Source organism: Aquarana catesbeiana, linkage group LG08 (genome assembly GCF_042186555.1).
Source record: "Aquarana catesbeiana isolate 2022-GZ linkage group LG08, ASM4218655v1, whole genome shotgun sequence".
In the NCBI taxonomy this organism is placed as follows: domain Eukaryota; kingdom Metazoa; phylum Chordata; class Amphibia; order Anura; family Ranidae; genus Aquarana; species Aquarana catesbeiana.
In genome coordinates, this window is record NC_133331.1 from 305236014 (window position 1) to 305257633 (window position 21620).

General features: G+C 42.6%; 2 protein-coding genes and 1 pseudogene across 2 annotated transcripts in view; all 3 read right to left on the reverse strand.

The window, feature by feature from the left end:
• LOC141106891 (uncharacterized) overlaps positions 1-888 on the reverse strand; it is an 8538-nt pseudogene extending 7650 nt beyond the window's left edge.
• A 397-nt stretch (positions 889-1285) lies between these two features.
• On the reverse strand, positions 1286-2794 carry LOC141106892 (uncharacterized). The gene is made up of 6 exons (XM_073597821.1): positions 2571-2794; positions 2256-2361; positions 2042-2139; positions 1778-1927; positions 1516-1657; positions 1286-1320 (listed from the first exon to the last, which is right to left on the reverse strand). The coding sequence occupies exons 1-6, from the start codon at positions 2640-2642 to the stop codon at positions 1286-1288; spliced, it is 603 nt and encodes a 200-aa protein (XP_073453922.1). The 5' UTR covers positions 2643-2794.
• Positions 2795-7719: 4925 nt separating this feature from the next.
• The window catches only part of LOC141105168 (uncharacterized), a 79555-nt gene continuing 65654 nt past the window's right edge, over positions 7720-21620 (reverse strand). The window contains exons 6-7 of the mRNA XM_073595059.1: positions 19511-20830; positions 7720-9620 (exon numbers count right to left, since the gene is read on the reverse strand). Coding sequence (XP_073451160.1) covers positions 8392-9620; positions 19511-20830 — 2549 coding nt within the window. The 3' untranslated portion in view covers positions 7720-8391. The remainder of the gene's footprint in view (positions 9621-19510; positions 20831-21620) is intronic.

Below are 21620 nucleotides of genomic sequence, written 5' to 3' on the forward strand. Positions count from 1 at the left end.
CATGAAAAAGGACGCTCACCCGTGTGAATTCTCAGATGTCTACGAAGGTCTTTTCTTTCAATGAAACATTTCCCGCACTCTGAACATGAATAAGGACGTTCACCTGTGTGTATTCTCTGATGTATAAAAGTGCTTCTTTTTTATAGAAACTTTTCCCACACTCTGAGCAACAGAAAGGACGCTCACCTGTGTGAGTTCTCTGGTGTATAATAAGGGTTTCTTTTTTAACAAAACATTTCCCGCACTCTGAACAAGAGAAAGGACGCTCGCCTGTGTGAATTCGATGATGGGAAACCAGGGCTGCTTTCCGAACGAAACTTTTCTTGCACTCTGGACATGAAAACGGACGCTCACCTGTGTGAATTCTCTGGTGTACAATAAGTTGTTGTTTCTGAGTGAAACATTTCCCACACTCTGAACATGGATAGGGACGCTCACCAGTGTGAATTTTCTGGTGCCTGCGAAGGTTTTTGTTTCAGTGAAAGATTTCCCGCACTCTGAACATGACAATGAACGCTCTCCTGTGTGAACCCCCTTATGGCTAGAAGAAGATATCTGGGGATTGGATGGATCTGGTGATCTGTGAGAACTTGGATGGACATCTGAAGTCATAGTATGGGATTTATCAGAAGGTTCCTCAGGATTAGAAGGATCCATTGATCTTAGATGGACATCTGAAGTCATAGTATGAGATTTCTCAGAAGGTTCCTCAGGATTAGAAGGATCTGTGGATCTTGTCAACCAGTAAGTGTTCACTTTCGGGGAATATTGTGGAATGTCCGTATCTTCTGCCTTACAATCTGGAGATATAATAAGATGTCCCTCCGATGTATTTATATTCCAGAAACACCGTCCATCTGCTGGAAAGCAATATTTAATATAAGTCATATCTGTTCTCATACAGCTTGTATTCAGAAGTCATATGTATACACTGGGCAAGATGGTCAGAGAGAGAAAACATACTACAAGGGTGAAAAGAAAATGTAAAAAAAAATAACCATTTAACCAACAAATGCCAGTTCGATTGCCTGAGCAATCATCTATGTAAGAAAACGAGAGTCTCACAATAAGTACAACAGGGTCACATGTAGTTCTCAAGTCCTACATTGTCTCTGATACATCAGTTGGATAAAGATAAGGAATCGTAGATAAAGCCTTTACGTGGTGTACAGTATCTCCTCCTCCTTTGTTGGGAACATGACATTATATTGAGGAATGGAGATGGACCTTTCATAGTCTTCCACAAGAACTAGCAGACTGGAAAAGCTTCTAATATTTGTAAGAATCATTGTAGAATGTTGATCTGGGGAATTATCTGCCCTTTGGAACAAAGAAGGAAGTCTTAACTTAATGAGTTATGGACACACTTTATGTGGCTTTTCTGTCCTCCTCTGGATCAACTGTCACTTTTGATTTTTTTTCTCAGTGGACATATGGTATATTTCAATCCATGTAACTACATGCCTTATGCTGAGATAAGTAGAATGTGAACTTTCTCCAGTGTTTATGACTTACTTGTGTCCATATGTAGAGAGAATTCTTCCGGTTTACTTCCCATAATCATCTCCCCCTCCTCCATAGACTGCCGATCTCCACTCACCAACCTCTCTTCTTCTTCCTCTTTATGCTCAACTTTAATGTCTTTCCGTTCTTCATTCTAAATTCCAGAGATGATAAAATATAACATCTGGAAACACTGCTGCCAATAATAAGAGATGACATAGAAGAATGTCCACTCATAGAATTATTTTTAAGTTTTTTGCCCAGTCCCATCTACCTGATCATTCTCTGTATAGTGATGACCTTCCCATGTAGAATTCTGGGAATACAATGGACAACCCTCCTCCATAGACTGCTGCTCTCCACTCACCAACGTCTCTTCTTCTTCCTCTTTAACCTCAACTTTAATGCCTTTTAGTTTTTCACCCTAAACCCCAAAGATGAAAGAATACATTTGTAAAAAGGAGCAAGAGATGACATATAGGAATGTTACCCCATACCGCAAATATGTTTTTAGGTCTACATGCTCAGTCCCACCTACCTGATGATGGCGAGGGATGGTGTGACCTTCCTGTGTGGAATCCCGGGAATACAGAGGATGGGGACATCTCTCTGGTGGGTTCTCATTAATGGATCCATCTGTAGGAAACACACACACTGACTGAATACATTGTTTCTATGTGTTTATCAGATGATGGGGGATCTAGGTGGACCCTCCGTACTGCTCTCTCCTTTACAATAAAGTCTCTTCTTACCCGGTGATGTGAGGGGCGGCTGATTGTCCATCATGACGTCCTTGGAGAGATCCTTGTGTCCTTCTAAATACTCCCACTCCTCCATGGAGAAATAGACAGTGACCTCCTGACACCTCAGAAAAATCAGGAGATATAATTAGGATATATCCGGTCTATAAACCAGAGGCTCTGGATGGACAGTTGGATAAATGGCTCTATATATGCAGAATGTACCCTTACTGCAATGCATAGCAGACATCACAGTGACTATGGAGGAAGAGGACGGACATGATGGGGGGGATTACTGGGTGTAAATATAAAATAATATCTTATTACCTCCTCTGTTGCCAGTTTCAGCAATGTCTCCTCTCCCACTCTTTTACCAGGAACTTCCTGTTTACTCTCCATAAACACTTCCTGTCTGCAGCTTACATCACTTCCTGTTTGTTCCAAGTGACATCACCACCTTGTGTTGAAGATAAATACTGCAGTCTACGTTAGGGTTTCATCATTTTGCCCGCTGCTTTGTGGTCCATTCCTCTATTATGTTCCATCCATCAGAAAATTAGTTTTATGTCCCGCCACCAGCCGCATTGGCCAAAATGTACCCGACGGCTTCTGCTGCCTGCTGGAGGGGATGTGGGCTTCGAGGCACCTTCCTACATGTATGGTGGGAGTACCCGAGGCTCCGGCCCCTCTGGCAGGATGTCAGGGCCCAGATAAAAATTATTTTAGATATTGACATGCGGGATTCCCCTATGGAGTTCTTGTCATCCACTCCTCTTAGCCACCACCGTAAATCGATTCTACCACACCTCCTAAACGCCGCTCGGCGTCTGATCCCCACTCATTGGAAGTTGAGCCATGTTCCGTGGGTGCGACTGGTCAATACTATTATGGAGGCGGAGAAGTGGATGGCAAAGTGCAGGGACAAGTATGATAAATTTTACAATACATGGGCCACTTGGATAAATTACACCTCTACCACGGTACAGACGCTGAATACTGCTGCCCCTGGGCCTGCAGATTAATGTACCCTCTTTGAAGAGGAGACCGACATGCCAGGGACACTTAAGCTCCCCATAGCAAATACAAATTTCTACCCACAGTTGTTGTGCTGATTGTTCGCTTGTTAAATGGTCCCAATTGTGTTTTTCCTTTCTTTCTCTCCTCCCCTTATCCTTTCCCCTCCCCATTTCATTTTGGGTAGTGAAGGGCATGACGCTCACTGCGCTGTCTCTGATATGCGGAAACACAATCCGGTCTTGATACCATGGTTTAAATACATACACGCCCCCCTTTGTTGTTGGGTATAAATTGATGATGTCATAAGATGCTGGCTACCGAAGGTATCCTAGGTCCCTTTGCACTTGTGTCCTGATGCCCGCCCCCAACCCTCTAGGTACCCTCCCTTGTTCTTGTACTTACTGTCTCTTTTATGTTTTTTTTTTTTTTCTATGGTATGTTATATTGAAGAATAAAATAAAGATTATACAAAAAAAAAAAAAATGAAAATAACGTATCAGTCCACTTTCTCAATAATGAAAAACAATTGTACAGATGAAACAATCTCTTCACAATCATCCACCTCTGTGCATATAATCAAAATCCTGTGCTCACTTCACCGGGTGTGCCCTCACCTCATTGACTTTAAAACCATGCCTTTGTGAATGGTTAATCCTCTGCAACTCTCCTCTTATGCCCTGTACACACGGTCGGACATTGATCGGACATTCCAACAACAAAATCCATGGATTTTTTCCAACGGATGTTGGCTCAAACTTGTCTTGCATACACACGGTCACGCAAAGTTGTCGGAAAATCAGATTGTTCTGAATGTGGTGACGTGAAACACATATGTCGGGACTATAAACGGGGCAGTAGCCAATAGCTTTCGTCTCTTAATTTATTCTGAGCATGCGTGGCACTTTGTGCGTCGGATTTGTGTACACACGATCGGAATTTCCGACAACGGATTTTGTTGTCGGAAAATTTTATAGCAAACTCTCAAACTTTGTGTGTCGGAAATTCCTATGGAAAATGTGTGATGGAGCCCACACACGGTCGGAATTTCCGACAACAAGGTCCTATCACACATTTTCCATTGGAAAATCATATCGTGTGTACCAGGGCATTAGTGTTGCTTGTGAACTCCAATCACATTGACGACATGTAAAGCAATCCGACCTTGCCATAAGTGCTTTCTCATTTTTTTAAAAAGATTTATTCAGGGAGGGTGCGTGGCCGTCGGCGGAACTGAATGGCCGCTTATCGATAGAGCTCCTGCTCTTGGAGGTTCCCTGAAGTGACTAACGGTGACATCCAGCGTGCCCGAGGAAAAAAGCAACACTCTGGAAGGCACAGAGAACCTCTCCACCTCCATGGGGAAACGTAATTCGCGGAAGATACCCCGCAAATTAGGGTCTTTCAACAGCCCGGTCGGATCTCCTAGGAAGGAAGATGGCGCTGGCCCCTCCTCCCTCACACACACAGACAAGCAGGCAGCTCATTCCTTGAGGAGAGAGACACATCAGGCTCAGCTCCAGCAGCACCTAGCTGATCAGGATGCATTTCAATCTGATGTCTCCAGCCCTGTGAAGCAGAGAAGAAAGCTGTCTATCTCAGAGGAGCAAGTAAGTGATATTAACATTGACTGTGATTCTGTTGCTGCTGCCAACCCTTATGAGGAAAAGCTGGATTCCTTCCCAACCTCTGGCAAAGTAAATTATTGACACTGATATGAAAGAAATGCTCAAATCACTAAGAGGGGCAATTCAGCATGACATGAAGGCAAAAATCCAGAATGGAAATAGAAGAATTGGGTGAAAGGGTAGACTACATAGAAAACAAAATGACTGATTTTACCGAAGCTCACAACAAACTAGTAGATGACCATTTTGTACTTGAAGAGGAAGTTAAGCAACTAAAACTCAAGGTCGCAGACCTCGAGGACAGATCTAGACGAAACAACGTCAAATTTCGCGGCATCCCTTAAAACGTCAAAAATAATGACCTGAAAAAATTATTGCAAAAAATGATTACAGATCTCCCCACACTACATAGTCAAGTCATAGTACATAGTTTTGTTTTATTTTTTTACATTTCAGCTGCCAGTGGGGGAATCCCGCTGTCAGCTGAAAGAACTGATCCTGAAAGTATTAGGTTTCAGGTATCGGAGCATTTGCCGAGTACCAATACTGCAAATGCTTAGTATCGGCAACGATAGTTATACCAGTTTATATTTCTTTTTTGTTATTATTATTATTTTTGTTACACAAAGTTATGTTTATTTTTTTCTCTGCAGGGAGAGAGAGAGAAAGGATGTATCTCTCTCTCCTCCATTCAGAGAGAGAGAAAACACGGGGGTGGGCTTCACAGCCAATAGCCAGAGGCTATCACAACAATCAGGTGGGAGTTGCGGATACCGGTCGGGAGTATGGGACCTGGGGCTCCCGGTGAGATCGTAGTTCCTGTGCTGGAAGCGCCATGCGGCACCCTCCCAGCACAAAGACAGATATGCATACATGCGGCCCCCACTGAAAAATGCCCAGTCCACTGAGGCTGCATATGTGCGAAATAAGGGGTTAAATATCCGTCATGTCCAATTCTAGTAAATTTACACATCTGTCATCACTGTAAACTATTTTTGTAAGATTATCCATGAAATAAAGTAACTGGCTGCTCTCAATGTGTTTACAGATATAATATTTTTAGTTTTCAATACGTGTGCTTTTCTCAATGACCACAAATGGGCAATTTGCATGGACCATCAGTGTAAATATTGGACTAGCTCAGTACCATTTCATATGAGAACCGTATTCCTGTAATGTATTCCTTTCAGGTATACATCTATCAAACCACACCCCTAAAAATTCAAATATTTTTACTATGCCCCCAATGCACTGCAATGACCATTGTTCACCACTTGGGACTATTCGACCCCCCTTGGAGAATCTGAGGCTCGTAGGGTAATATTTGTTCTCTTGGTATGTCCCATCATCAGAGTCTTCAACAAATATGCGACAGACCCAACCAGGACAGAGGCTTTTGGAGGGTACTGCAGGGTAGCCTCTTGCCTACTGACTATAAGCCTTTGCATTTGAGGGAGCTACAAGCATTTAGGAAGATGTCCTGTTATATAATGCAAAAGGACATTATTACATTTAACAGTCAAGGACGCCATGATGGTCTCTGCCAACTTGAAACTCAGTGAGCAGATGTATGTGAAAAGAAAGCTGGTTAATGAGATTTGGACAGCCCTGGATCTTCTTGAATAATGTTGCCGGACAGTCTGGGATCCCTGATTAACCAAAGCATTGTTAAGGTGTGAATTCCCATTGTTAATTGAGTCACCTATTGTTTCTGTCTGTTGGCTAATTTGGCTAACTCTTGGAGGTTCTTATGATGGGATTAGCCTTGTTTCAACTTTAGATCGTTATTTAACCACTGTGTGATGTTTTGGGTAATATTTGGTTTTATTGTTGGTGACTGCCCTAATATTGAAGTGTATAAAAATCCTGCATTTTTGTTCAATAAACAGTAATTCCTTTGGATTTTACAGCACATCTTGTCTGTGTACGATGATTGGGGTAAAAAGGGCTGGTATTGGCTCTTGATCTGCTCAGAATCGTTTGGAGGGCAGGAGGCGCTGGTTGGCAGACAGAAGCACCTAAAGCAGGGTGCCAGACGGTTTCATCACCGGGAACATGACGTCATATTGAGGAATGGAGATGGACCTTTCATATGGTGTACAGTATCTCCACCTCATTTGTGGGGAACATGTCATTATATTGAGGAATGGAGATGGACCTTTCATACGGTGTACAGTATCTCCTCCTCATTTGTTGGGAACATGACGTTATATTGAGGAATGGAGATGGACCTTTCATATGGTGTACATTATCTCCTCCTCATCCGTTGGGAAAATGAGGTTATATTGAGGTAAGGAGATGGACTTTTCATATGGTGTACAGTATTTCCTCATTTGTTGGGAATGTGACAGGTCTAACAAGGACAGGGCTTTTGGAGAGGACTAGAGGCAAGCCAACTACCCACTGACTGTGGGGCCCTGGCATTTGAGGGAGCTACAAGCATTTAGGAAGATGTCCTGTTATATAATACAAAAAGACATTATTACATTTAACAGTCAAGGAAGCCATGCTGGTCTCTGCCAACTTGAAACTCAGTGAGCAGATGTAAAGCAAAGCATTGTCTAGGTGTGAATTGCCATTGTTAATTGAGTCACCTATTGTTTCTGTCTGTTGGATAATTTGGCTAACTCTTGGAGGTTTTTATGATGGGTTTAGGCTTGTGTCAACGTTAACTCGTTATCTAACCACTGTGTGATGTTTTGGGTAATATTTATTTTTATTGTTCATGTGGTGATTGTCCTACTTTTGAAGTGTATAAAAACCCCTATTTTTGTTCAATAAACGGTCATTCCTTTGGGTCTGTCAGAAACCATGAAATCAGACCGAGACAGAAGTACAGTTAAATCACACTTGTTTAATAATAAAAGTAAAAAGAACAAACGTAGTCAAAACATAGCCAAAGTTCAGTAACCAGAACAGATAGTCAGCCAAGCCAGAAGTCAGAGATCAATGTAGTGGAACAGCAAGCAGGATCTGGAGCCAGAAGGGATGTCAGCAAAGCAAGTCTTTCAACAGGAACGCAGGCTCTGTGATGTTGACCAAGGCGAAGGCAGAGCTCCTCTGGACAGGACAGCTTAAGTAGGCAGGACTGACGAGCAGGATATCATCAACAGCTGAGTAACTGTGGAGAGAGATAGGAGCTGGTAATTAGCCAACAAGCTGAGCAGCCAGCTCAGAGAAGGAAGGGCTGAGCCCAGTCCTGACAGGGTCTACCTCAACATCTTGTCTGTGTACGATGTTTGGGGTAAAAGGGCTGGTATAAGGTCCCGGTCTGCTGGAACGGTTTGGAGAGCAGGAGGCACTGTTTGGCGGAAGCATCTAAGAGGGGTGCCAACGGTCCATCAAACTCCACCTATAAATGAAATATCACTTCTGCCGGGATGTACCCCTCTAATAAACAATTTCTTATCCTCCAGATGTTCTATGGACTCAACAGTTCCACCTGGAAAAGCAATCGTCCATTTGTCAAAGGAATCAGCAAGTGGGTTCTCTCTGATGCCTCTGACTTATTTTCCATGTAATCCATTTCCCGCACTCTGAATGCAATGGGGCCGCTCTGCGGTGTGTCTTCTCTGGTGTTTCAGAAGGTTTCCTTTATGATTGAAAAATTTTCCGCATTCTGAACATGAATAAGGACGCTCACCTGTGTGAATTCTCTGGTGTTTAACAAGGTCTCCTTTATAAGAAAAAGATTTCCCACATGATGGACATGCATAAGGGCGTTCACCTGTGTGACTTCGGTGGTGTCTAAGAAGTTCCTTTTTCCCAGTGAAAGATTTCCCGCACTCTGAACATGGATAGGGACGCTCACCTGTGTGAATTCTCTGATGTTTAGCAAGGTATCTTTTATGAATGAAGGATTTCCCGCACTCTGAACACGAATAAGGACGCTCACCTGTGTGAATTCTCTGATGTTCAACAAGACCTCCTTCCTGAGCAAAAGATTTCCCGCACTCTGAGCATAAATAAGGACGCTCACCTGTGTGAGTTCTCTGGTGTCTAATAAGTTTTTCTTTTTTAAGGAAACCTTTGCCACACTCCGAACAAGGGAAAGGATGCTCTCCGGTGTGAATTCTCAGGTGTTCAGTAAGGTTTACTTTTGTAAGGAAACATTTCCCGCACTCTGAGCAAGGGAAAGGACGCTCACCCGTGTGAATTTTCTGGTGTACAACAAGTTGTCCATTACGAGTGAAACTTTTCCCACACTCTGAACATGAAAAAGGACGCTCACCCGTGTGAATTCTCAGATGTCTACGAAGGTCTACTCTTTCAATGAAACATTTCCCGCACTCTGAACATGAATAAGGATGTTCACCCGTGTGTATTCTCTGATGTTTAAAAAGTGCTTCTTTTGTAAGGAAACTTTTCCCGCACTCTGAGCAAGAGAAAGGACGCTCACCTGTGTGAGTTCTCTGGTGGATAATAAGGGTTTCTTTTTTAACGAAACATTTCCCGCACTCGGAACAAGAGAAAGGATGCTCACCCGTGTGAATTCGATGATGGGAAACCAGGGCTGCTTTCCGAACGAAACTTTTCTCGCAATCTGGACATGAAAACGGACGCTCGCCTGTGTGAATTCTCTGGTGTACAATCAGTTGTTGTTTCTGAGTGAAACATTTCCCGCACTCTGAACATGGATAGGGACGCTCACCAGTGTGAATTTTCTGGTGCCTGCGAAGGTTTTTGTTTTTAGTGAAAGATTTCCCGCACTCTGAACATGAAAATGAACGTTCTCCTGTGTGAACCCTCTTATGGCTTGAAGAAGATATCTGGGGATTGGATGGATCTGGTGATCTGTGAGAACTTGGATGGACATGTGAAGTCATAGTATGGGATTTATCAGAAGGTTCCTCAGGATTAGAAGGATCCATTGATCTTAGATGGACATCTGAAGTCATAGTATGGGATTTATCAGAAGGTTCCTCAGGATTAGAAGGATCCATTGATCTTAGATGGACATCTGAAGTCATAGTATGGGATTTATCAGAAGGTTCCTCAGGATTAGAAGGATCTGTGGATCTTGTCAACCAGTAAGTGTTCACTTTCGGGGAATATTGTGGAATGTCCGTATCTTCTGCCTTACAATCTGGAGATATAATAAGATGTCCCTCCGATGTATTTATATTCCAGAAACACCGTCCATCTGCTGGAAAGCAATATTTAATATAAGTCATATCTGTTCTCATACATCTTGTATTCAGAAATCATATGTATACTCTGGGCAAGATGGTCAGAGAGAGAAAACATACTACAAGGGTGAAAAGAAAATGTAAAAAAAAATTAAACCATTTAACCAACAAATGCCAGTTCGATTGCCGGAGTAATCATCTAGGTAAGAAAAACGAGAGCCTCACAATAAGTACAACAGGGTCACATGTAGTCCTCAAGTCTACATTGTCTCCGATACATCAGTTGGATAAAGATAAGGAATCGTAGATAAAGCCTTTACGTGGTGTACAGTATCTCCTCCTCATTTGTTGGGAACATGACGTTATATTGAGGAATGGAGATGGACCTTTCATATGGTGTACAGTATCTCCTCCTCATTTGTTGGGAACATGACGTTATATTGAGGAATGGAGATGGACCTTTCATAGTCTTCCACGAGAACTAGCAGACTGGAAAAGCTTCTAATATTTGTAAGAATCATTGTAGAATGTTGATCTGGGGAATTATCTGCCTTTTCGAACAAAGAAGGAACTCTTAACTTAATGAGTTATGGACACACTTTATGTGGCTTTTCTGTCCTCCTCTGGATCAACTGCCACTTTTGATTTTTTTTTCTAGTGGATATATGGTATATTTCAATCCATGTAACTACATGTCTTATGCTGAGATAAGTAGAATGTGAACTTTCTGCATTTAGTGTTTATGACTTACTTGTGTCCAAATGTGGAGAGAATTCTTCCGGTTTACTTCCCATAATCATCTCCCCCTCCTCCATAGACTGCTGATCTCCACTCACCAACCTCTCTTCTTCTTCCTCTTTATGCTCAACTTTGATGTCTTTCCGTTCTTCATTCTAAATTCCAGAGATGATAAAATATAACATCTGGAAACACTGCTGCCAATAATAAGAGAGGTCATAGAAGAATGTCCACTCATAGAATTATTTTTGAGTTTTTTGCCCAGTCCCATCTACCTGATCATTCTCTGTATTGTGGGGACCTTCCCATGTAGAATTCTGGGAATACAGAGGACATCCCTCCTCCATAGACTGCTGATCTCCACTCACCAACGTCTCTTCTTCTTCCTCTTTAACCTCAACTTTAATGCCTTTTAGTTTTTCACCCTAAACCCCAAAGATGAAAGAATCCATTTGTAAAAAGGAGCAAGAGATGACATATAGGAATGTTACCCCATACCGAAAATATATTTTTAGGTCTACATGCTCAGTCCCACCTACCTGATGATGGTGAGGGATGGTGAGACCTTCCTGTGTGGAATCCCGGGAATACAGAGGACGGGGACATCTCTCTGGTGGGTTCCCATTACTAGATCTATCTGTAGGAAACACACACACTGACTGAATACATTGTTTCTATGTATTTATCAGATGATGGGGGATCTAGGTGGACCCTCCGTACTGCTCTCTCCTTTACAATAAAGTCTCCTCTTACCCGGTGATGTGAGGGGCGGCTGATTCTCCATCATGACGTCCTTGTAGAGATCCTTGTGTCCTTCTAAATACTCCCACTCCTCCATGGAGAAATAGACAGTGACATCCTGACACCTCAGAAAAATCAGGAGATATAATTAGGATATTTCTGGTCTATAAACCAGAGGCTCTGGATGGACAGTTGGATAAATGGCTCTATATTTAGGATGTATCCGGTCTATAAACCAAAGGCTCTGGATGGACAGTTGGATAAATGGCTCTATATATGCAGAATGTGCCCTTACTATAATGCATAGCAGACATCACAGTGACTATGGAGGAAGAGGACGGACATGACGGGGGGTTACTGGATGTCAATAGAAATTAAGATCGTATTACCTCCACTACTGCCAGTTCCAGCAATGTCTCCTCTCTACTTCCTTCCCACTCTTTTACCAGGAACTTCCTGGTTATGCTCCAAAAACACTTCCTGTCTGCAGCCTAGATCACTTCCTGTCTGTAGCCTAGATCACTTCCTGTTTGTTCCAAGTGACATCACCACCTTGTGTTGAAGATAAATACTGCAGCCTACGTTAGGGTTTCATCATTTTGCCCGCAGCTTTGTGGTCCATTCCTCTATTATGTTCCATCCATCAGAAAATGTGTTTTATGTTCAGCCACCAGATACTTTTTATATATTTTGATATAGTTGTCATTTCATTTTTATGGTCTAGCGTTTTTTTGGATCTTTTTTTTTTAGATTTTTTCTGGATTTTCTCTTTCCGCAGTCAGTTAGTCTTCCGATAAGATGATCTTTTGATTGTATTAAAGGTTTGGATGAATTTGAATATCCATTTCAGTTGAATTGCCTGGTTAGGTTGAAATACAGACATGTGGAAGTGGTCCGTTTCCTCAATAAAGGGTTCCTCTGCAACCATTACCAGTTCCGCTTTCTCCACTATAAATGTTTTGGATGTGACGTTGAGCGCTGATCTCCAATCCCAGTTGATGCCTCCTGGGGGGAAACGCGTTGGGTGGAGACAGCAGTGACGTCAGGACGTGCTTAGAGCGAATGAATGTATTCTCTCTTGATAAGAGGAGATTAAGGGGGATATGATCTCCATGGACAAATACATAAGTGGTCCATATAGTAAACCTGGTGTTGAGTTATTCAGTTTAAGGTCATCACAGAGGACAAGGGGGCACTCTTTAAGTCTGGAGGAAAAGAGATTTCATCTCCAAATACGGAAAGATTTCTTCACATTTCTTCACAGTAAGAGCTGTGAAAATGTGGAATAGACTCCCTCCAGGGGTGGTTCTGGCCAGCTCAGTAGATAAAAAATTTAAAAAAATGGCCTGGATTCTTTCCTGAATGTACATAATATAATTGGGTAATAACATTTATAGGTAAAGTTGATCCAGGAAATATCTGATTGGCTCTCGGGGGATCAGGAAGGAATTTTTTCCCCTGCTGGAGCAAATTGGATAATGCTGTGCTGGAGTTTTTTGCCTTTGCCCCTTTTATTGGTTGAACTAGATGGACTTGGGTTTTATTTTTTTCAACCAGACTAACTATGTATTACAACAAGGTGCAGCAAAACTGAGAGATAAATAATGATATTTGAAGCGCTTCACAATGTGCATGAAAATGAATATATAAGAATAAATATAAATAGTCAAATAAATCCAGCGGTGAGTAAAAATTCCTATAAAATCCAGCAATCAAAATAGTGTAAAATTATAGGAATTTTTACTCACCGCTGGATTTATTTGACTATTTATATTTATTCTTATATATTCATTTTCATGCACATTGTGAAGCGCTTCAAATATCATTATTTATTCTTTTTAAGTGACTCTGAAAACACTCTCTTTTGATAGCAGCCTCACTTGGTTTTATGTGTAATTATCAGCTATTTAGCATCACAGTGTTTTGTGTTTTATATATATTTTAAAACTGAGAGATAGTTTTGTGGTTTTATTGAATTTTAGATCTATTATACATATATTTCTCAGCCTAAAATCAAATTAGGCGATTTAATACTATAAATCACCGGCCACCACCGCCACTAAGTCTCCTAAACTCGCTGCTCCCCCTGTTTGGCAGAAGTTCCACCAAACACCTGCGAGGACTCACATATTCGTGGCCCAGACCCAGTCCCTGGGAAGCTCCATTCTGCAGTGGGCCCTGAGTAATGGTCCTTACCACTGAGAAGGGAAGACCAAAGGTATGAAGTCACCCCTCCAACAGAACCTCCATCCTCGGCCACCACCGCCACTAAGTCTCCTGAACTAGCTGCTCCTCCTGTTTTTTTGCAGAAGTTCCACCAAACACCTGCGAGGACTTACATATTCGTGGTTCAGACCCTGTCCCTGTGAAGCTCCGTTCTGCAGTGGGCCCTGAGATGGGGTCCTTATCACTGAGAAGGGCAGACCAAAGGAATAAAGTCACCCCTCCAACAGAACCTCCATCACCGGCCACCACTGCCACTAAGTCTCCTGAACTAGCTGCTCCTCCTTCTGCTTTGCATTAGTTCCACCAAACACCTGCAAGGCCTCACATATTCGTGGCCCAGACCCAGTCCCTGGGAAGCTCCATTCTGCAGTGGGCCCTGAGTAAGGGTCCTTACCACTGAGAAGGGCAGACCAAAGGCATGAAGGCACCCCTCCAACAGAACCTCCGTCCCCGGCCACCACCACTACTAATTTTTTTAGTATTACTACATTTTTATTTTTTATTTTCAGTAATTACACCCCTCATGATGACTCTGATGAGCATTCTAGTTGTCAAAGTCCTGGATGTGAGGCCGGATTGTGGAGGAGGCATCCTTGCGGCTAAGTGCAGCGTAACCCTGGGAATGAGACAGGGGATACGGTGCCCAAAGGTGCACGGGTTGCCAGAGCGCTGTTGCTGAGTAGCCGATAGCAGGGAGCTGCTGGGGTGCACTGGTAAGGTTGAAGGGCAACCGTGCAAGGAGTGATTCCAGGTATGGAGCCGTGGAGCAACCAGGAGTGGAGTCAGAGCCAGGCCAATGGTCAAAAAGCACAGGAATCAGTCCGAGGTGAGGTACAGCAGGATAATCAGGAACGGAGTTGGTAGCCGAGCCAGAGGTCAAACACGGGAGGACGATCAAGGTACAGATGCAGAGCAGAAGAATAGTCAGGTCCAAGCCGGGGTCAATGCAGGCGGAACACAGGAATAGTCAGGCAAGCCAGGTAGTAACAGGAAGCAGGTATAACGACAGGCACAGGGAACACAGCAAGCTGATGATAATCCAGCAATCAGCATACACCAGCAGCAGGCTTAAATAGGAAATGGACCAACGTCTTGCTCCGGTATTACCTGAGGTTCCACAGGTAACGTTCCGAAAAGCACGCACTATAAAAAACTTGTTAGCACCTAGCAAAATAATAAACAAATCATCTAAATCCCCCCTTGATATTAGATCTTATTTTCATGATAGAAATGGCATATTTCAGTGTAAAAAGAGGGGGTGTCTCACGTGCCAATTTATTGCCCATGGCACCAAGACTATCACAACCAACACAGGCAAAAAATACGAGATTAGGCAATTTATCACTTGTTCCACTGATTTAGTTATATATGTTTTGCGTTGCCCGTGTGGGCTAGTCTACCTTGGTCGGACCACTCGGGCATTACGGGCTAGAGTGTGTGACCACCGTAGACTCATCTCGAAAAGGGAGCGACGAATACAGTGTGCCCCGGCATTTCTTACGTTTCCACAACAAGGACATTAGACATTTAGAGGTCTTTGTGATTGAAACGATCCCCAAGGGTACACTAACCAACAATGAGAGATTCTCCTTGCTGTGCAAGCGTGAGGTTTTTTTGGATTTATATGTTTGATTCGCTTGCCCCCAAGGGGTTGAATGAAGAACTGGAAACATGCAGTTTTGTGTAGAATTGGTGAGAGGCTGGATGTTTTTTAGAATAATAATGAAGGTATGATATGAAACCAAAAAGAATTTTTAAATAAGATTTTTTGGAGAGATTTTTAAGAGATTCTTTGTAAAACGTATTGAGTGACAACCAATGAAAATGTTTTGTTGGATTGTAAATTATGTGTTTCTAGGATTTGTACCCTGTATGTATAATTGTATATGTATATAGTATATTGTATTGTATGTTTTTCCATTGTTGGGTGTTTTGAACAACAGGGGGTTAACATTAGAGATCTTGTTCCCCCCCTCCCTCCATAATGGGATAACTATTCCTTTTTTTTTTCCCCTCCCACTGTGTCCCCTCCCTTAATTCACATTTATCTATTTAAACCTTGCGAGTTGCCTACTCCCTTGACTATGACAAAGCGCTCATGCGCGAAACGCGTCGTCAAGGCAACCCCATGACAGTGGCCCCAGCTAGAGCCATTTCACAGTGAGCCTTCATCCATCCATCCATTATTTCTGTGAAGCCGCCTCATTAACCAGCAGCGGTTTTTCTTCAGCATTATCATCTCCACCACTCCCTCCTGGTCTGGCGACTTCCGATCAGTTTCCCTGTTTGCTACATTTTTTTCATTGATTTTTATGATTTTTTATTGATTTTATGTTTTTCTGATGAACCCCAGGCCGTTTAGGCAGATGTGAGCTCCATCAGCCTGCCGGCAGCATTATTTCCCCCTTGACTAGCCTCTCAGATCCAGCATTGGTCCCTGTGCAGTGTCACCATTTTTCATTGAGGATTTTTCACCCCTGTGGAGACACCATCTGGCAGGTCAGCGGCCTGTCTCCATCCGCTGACATCCCAGCGGCTCCCCTGTGCTGACGTCATCATTCATCGCCACAGAGCTCCAGCTAGGCTGCTCTCCTCACGGCGGAGCTTTGGCTCAATCCACGCCGCGGTCATCTCACAGCCTGTTGGAGCCGGCGAGCCTCCCTGCACGATGCCAGACTCCCCAACGAACGGGGTAGCTGTGAGTGTTTTCCTTTTGCTGTGAGTAATTTGTTCCGCTCCCACCACTTCACCCATTGCCTCCTGCTGTGAGTACTGTGTTCCGCTCCTACCACCTCACCCATTGTCTTCTGTTGGGGCATTTTTTGGATGGATCTCCTGTGCTGGTCTCCTGTTGTTCTAAGGCTGACTGTCCCTCATTGCAAGTGCTCTTTACCTGTTGAAACTTAGTGTAATACTAATTAACTTTTTATTATTGTGATACTGTGGTTTTTAATATTGTGTTACTGTGGTTTTTTCTGTAACAGTTTTTTCTAACTTGGTTTTATTAATCAGTAGTCATTACTGTCACTTCACATTCATCTATTACTGGTTTATTAAATTACTTAATTTTATTCATTTATGACTGTTGCAGTTTGCTTTCAAAATATCCTGAGCGCTGGGCTTCATTTGTTTTCCTTTGTTATGATCTGTATTTACCAGCTACGGTTGGTCCAGCTGCACGGGTGGTCCCCTTTTTTCCTCCCTCTACTCTTTTGTATAAGTTATGCTATATGTATTCACAATGTCCTAGTACATGGCATGGTAAATATACAAGTCATATATTACATGTCCTGTCTGGAGCTCTCCGGGTAGTCTACCATTGGCGCTGGGTTATTGCCGTGTGGTTTTTTTTTTAGGCAAAAAGGGAGGCAATGATTACCGCATTGCGCGCACGTTAGCTGGTGCGCACCTGTGTGTGCCCGTCGTCGTGCGCCTACATGTGCACAGATTCACCTGGCGCCACCATGATGGACACTGGCAGAATTACCTGTCCTACAGCTATTACCCTGACACTAGTGCAATACGAAGGGATTCCTGGAGAGGGCATTATGACAGAGTGTCCCTCTATGAACTTTTTTGCCTACTTCTGGGTCTAACCACGTAAGAGTTTTCTGCAGTGTTCAGCTTTGGAAGTGGTTAGTGGGGATTTATTAAATAGTTAAACTTGATAGTTTAAGGTTGGGTGTTTTTTTTGCTCTTTTATATATTTAAGTTTTATTTTTCGGAGTGTAAAGGTGGGGAATTGTTATTTTTCATAAGAAATACCATTGGTGTTCAGCTTAACCTCAAAATGAGGCTTGATGTCCAACTGAGCCTATTGATGTTAAAATGAGGCTTGATGTTTAACTTAGTCTTTGAGTATCAGAACGAGGCTTGGTTTTGATCTTATGTATAAAAGGCGATGACGCAGTACGTCGCCCGTGCCCCAGGTCGACGGCAATCTCTGACGAAACGCGTAGGGAAAACAACGTGCTGACGTCATAGTGACTTACGAGTCCCGGAAGCGAGGGTGCTCGTTGCATGTTTTTTTTACTGGCCGGTGTTTTATCATTTCTACATGTATGAGAGATATAAATTGTTGGATTTACACAATGTGGAGTTTTCTTTACTACTTTTGAGTGGAACATCCTAACAACGGGAGTGAGAGAGATCGCCTGCAGGACCACATATCTTTGGCCAAATTGCAACCTAAAGGCCCTGGCGGGGTAATCATTACTGGCCTTTTTTAAGGTCCAGTACATCTGGTAAGCAGGCATTTTTTATCACCGCTGGAGGTTTTATTTGCACAAGGGATTGAAGGGGACTATACTGTGTCCGGAAGTCTGCATATGGACTACGAATCTCAACTTTTTTTTCTCCCATATACCACCGCCACCAAGTCTCCTGGACTAGCTGCTCCTCCTTCTGCTTTTCAGAAGTTCCACCAAACACCTGCGAGGCCTCACATATTCGTGGTCCAGACCCAGTCCCTGGGAAGCTCCATTATACAGTGGGACCTGAGTAAGGGTCCTTACCACTGAGAAGGGCACACCAAAGGCATAAAGTCACCCCTTCAACAGAACCTCCATCACCGTTCACAACCACCAAGTCTCCTGAACTGGCTGCTCTTCCTGTTTTGCAGAAGTTCTTGTAGACGCGTATCACACAGTACAATTGTGCTTAATTGCATGATTAAGCACAATTGTATTGTGTGATACACAGTCTTGTAGACGCGTATTGGTGTCTTTTGATGTCATTTTGGTGATCAATAAACAGCAATTGGATTTTCATCAATATGCAGCCATTTCTTCTTTACTTCACCTGATCGTTGTGGTAGCCTCTGATCTGCTGCCCTGATCAGTCACCGCGAAGCCCGTTTTTCCCTTTTTGTGAATGGAGAGGTGAGATACATTGTATCTTTCTCTTTCCTTGCAGAAAGGAGAAAAAGAAAATACCTAGATCAATGTTTAATCTGCCAGAGTTAGTGTTTGGGTCAAGTAAGGGTCAAAGGTAAGAAAGAAAATGGTCACACACCGGAGCTGCAAAATTGCTTGATGATAATCTTTATTGTCAAAAGCCAGACAGGTTACAGGGATTGCAGTCGACGCGTTTCACAAGAGTGTAGCTTGCCTTGTTCACAACATCGATTTACTCTCCAGGCAGGCTATTTAAGGTGATCACCTGAATCAGGCTACACCCAAAACCACCTGTTCTGGAGAAGCAGCTCATGAAAACATAAAAATCTCAACTGATATGTATAAAAACATTTCATTGATTAAAAAAAAAAAACACAAAAAACAGCAACAAAAAATAGACAAAAACAAAACAAAAAAAGAAAACTAGAATTAACCCAAAAGAATCCACCTGATAAACACACACATGTATACATTGTAAATAAGTAGTGGATAAAAAAAAAGGTTAAGGGTCAATCAACAGTTCCACCTGGAAAAGCCATTGTACATTTGTCAAAGGAATCAGCAAGTGGGTTCTCTCTGATGTCTCCGCCTTATTTTTCATGTAATCCATTTCCCGAAGTCTAAATGCAATGAGGCCGCTCTGCGGTGTGAATTCTCTGGTGTTCCACAAGGTTTCCTTTCATAGTGAAACATTTCCCACACCCTGAACATGAATAGGGACGCTCACCTGTGTGAATTCTCTGGTGTTGAACAAGGACTCCTTTATAAGAGAAAGATTTCCCGCACGCTGGACATGCATAAGGGCGTTCACCTGTGTAAATTCCAGTGGTGTCTAAGAAGATCCCTTTTCCCAGTGAAAGATTTCTCGCACTCTGAACATGAATAAGGACGCTCACCTGTGTGAGTTTTCTGATGTCTAATAAGATTTTGTTTATTAAGGAAACATTTCCCGCACTCTGAGCAAGGGAAAGGACGCTCGCCCGTGTGAATTTTCTGGTGTACAACAAGTTGTCCTTTATGAGGGAAACTTTTCCCACACTCTGAACATGAAAAAGGACGCTCACCCGTGTGTATTCTCAGATGTCTATGAAGGTCTTTTCTTTCAATGAAACATTTCCCGCAGTCTGAGCAAGGGAAAGGACGCTCACCTGTGTGAATTTTCCGGTGTACAACAAGCTGATTTTTCTCAGTGAAACATTTTCCGCACTCTGAACATGGATAGGGGCGCTCCCCCGTGTGAATTCTCTGATGTCTAAGAAGGTTTTCTTTTTTAAGGAAACCTTTCCCGCACTCCGAACAAGAGAAAGGACGCTCACCCGTGTGAATTCTTTGATGGGAAACCAGGGCTGATTTCTGAACGAAACTTTTTTTGCACTCTGAACATGAAAACGGACGCTTGCCTGTGTGAATTCTCTGGTGTACAATAAGTTGTTGTTTCTCAGTGAAACATTTCCCGCACTCTAAACATGGATAGGGACGCTCACCAGTGTGAATTCTCTGGTGCCTGCGAAGGGTTTTGTTTTCAGTGAAACATTTCCCGCACTCTGAACATGGATAGGGACGCTCACCAGTGTGAATTTTCTGGTGCCTGCGAAGGTTTTTGTTTTCAGTGAAAGATTTCCCGCACTCTGAACACGACAATGAACGTTCTCCTGTGTGAGCCCTCTTATGGCTTAAAGAAGATCTCTGGGGATTGGATGGATGTGGTGATCTGTCAGCATTGCGGGAACTTGGATGGACATCTGAAGTCATATTATGGGATTTATCAGAAGGTTCCTCAGGATTAGAAGGATCTATTGATCTTAGATGGACATCTGAAGTCATAGTATGGGATTTCTCAGAAGGTTCCTCAGGATTAGAAGGATCCATTGATCTTAGATGGACATCTGAAGTCATAGTATGGGATTTATCAGAATTTTCCTCAGGATTAGAAGGATCCATTGATCTTAGATGGACATCTGAAGTCATAGTATGGGATTTATCAGAAGGTTCCTCAGGATTAGAAGGATCCATTGATCTTAGATGGACATCTGAAGTCATAGTATGGGATTTCTCAGAAGGTTCCTCAGGATTAGAAGGATCTGTGGATCTTGTCAACCAGTAAGTGTTCACTTTCTGAGAATATTGTGGAATGTCAGTATCTTCTGCCTTACAATCTGGAGATATAATAAGATGTCCCTCCGATGTATTTATATTCCAGAAACACCGTCCATCTGCTGGAAAGCAATATTTAATATAAGTCATATCTGTTCTCATACATCTTGTATTCAGAAGTCATATGTATACACTGGGCAAGATGGTCAGAGAGAGAAAACATATTACAAGGGTGAAAAGAAAATGTGAAAAAAAAATTAAACCATTTAACCAACAAATGCCAGTTCGATTGCCGGAGTAATCATCTAGGTAAGGAAAACTCCAACTACGGCGGCCCATGTTTGAGAGCCTCACAATAAGTACAACAGGGTCACATGCAGCCCTCAAGTTCTACATTGTCTCTGATACGTCAGTTGGATAAAGATAAAAAATTGTAGATAAAGCCTTTACATGGTGTACAGTATCTCCACCTCATTTGTTGGGAACATGACATTATATTGAGGAATGGAGATGGACCTTTCATATGGTGTACAGTATCTCCTCCTCATTTGTTGGGAACATGACATTATATTGAGGAATGGAGATGGACCTTTCATATGGTGTACAGTATCTCCTCCTCATTTGTTGGGAACATGACATTATATTGAGGAATGGAGATGGACCTTTCATATGGTGTACAGTATCTCCTCCTCATTTGTTGGGAACATGACATTATATTGAGGAATGGAGATGGACCTTTCATATGGTGTACAGTATCTCCTCCTCATTTGTTGGGAACATGATGTTATATTGATGAATGGAGATGGACCTTTCATAGTCTTCCACAGGAACTTGTTCTAGCAGACTGGAAGAGCTTCTAATATTTGTAAGAATCATTGTAGAATGTTGATCTGGGGAATTATCTGTCTTTTG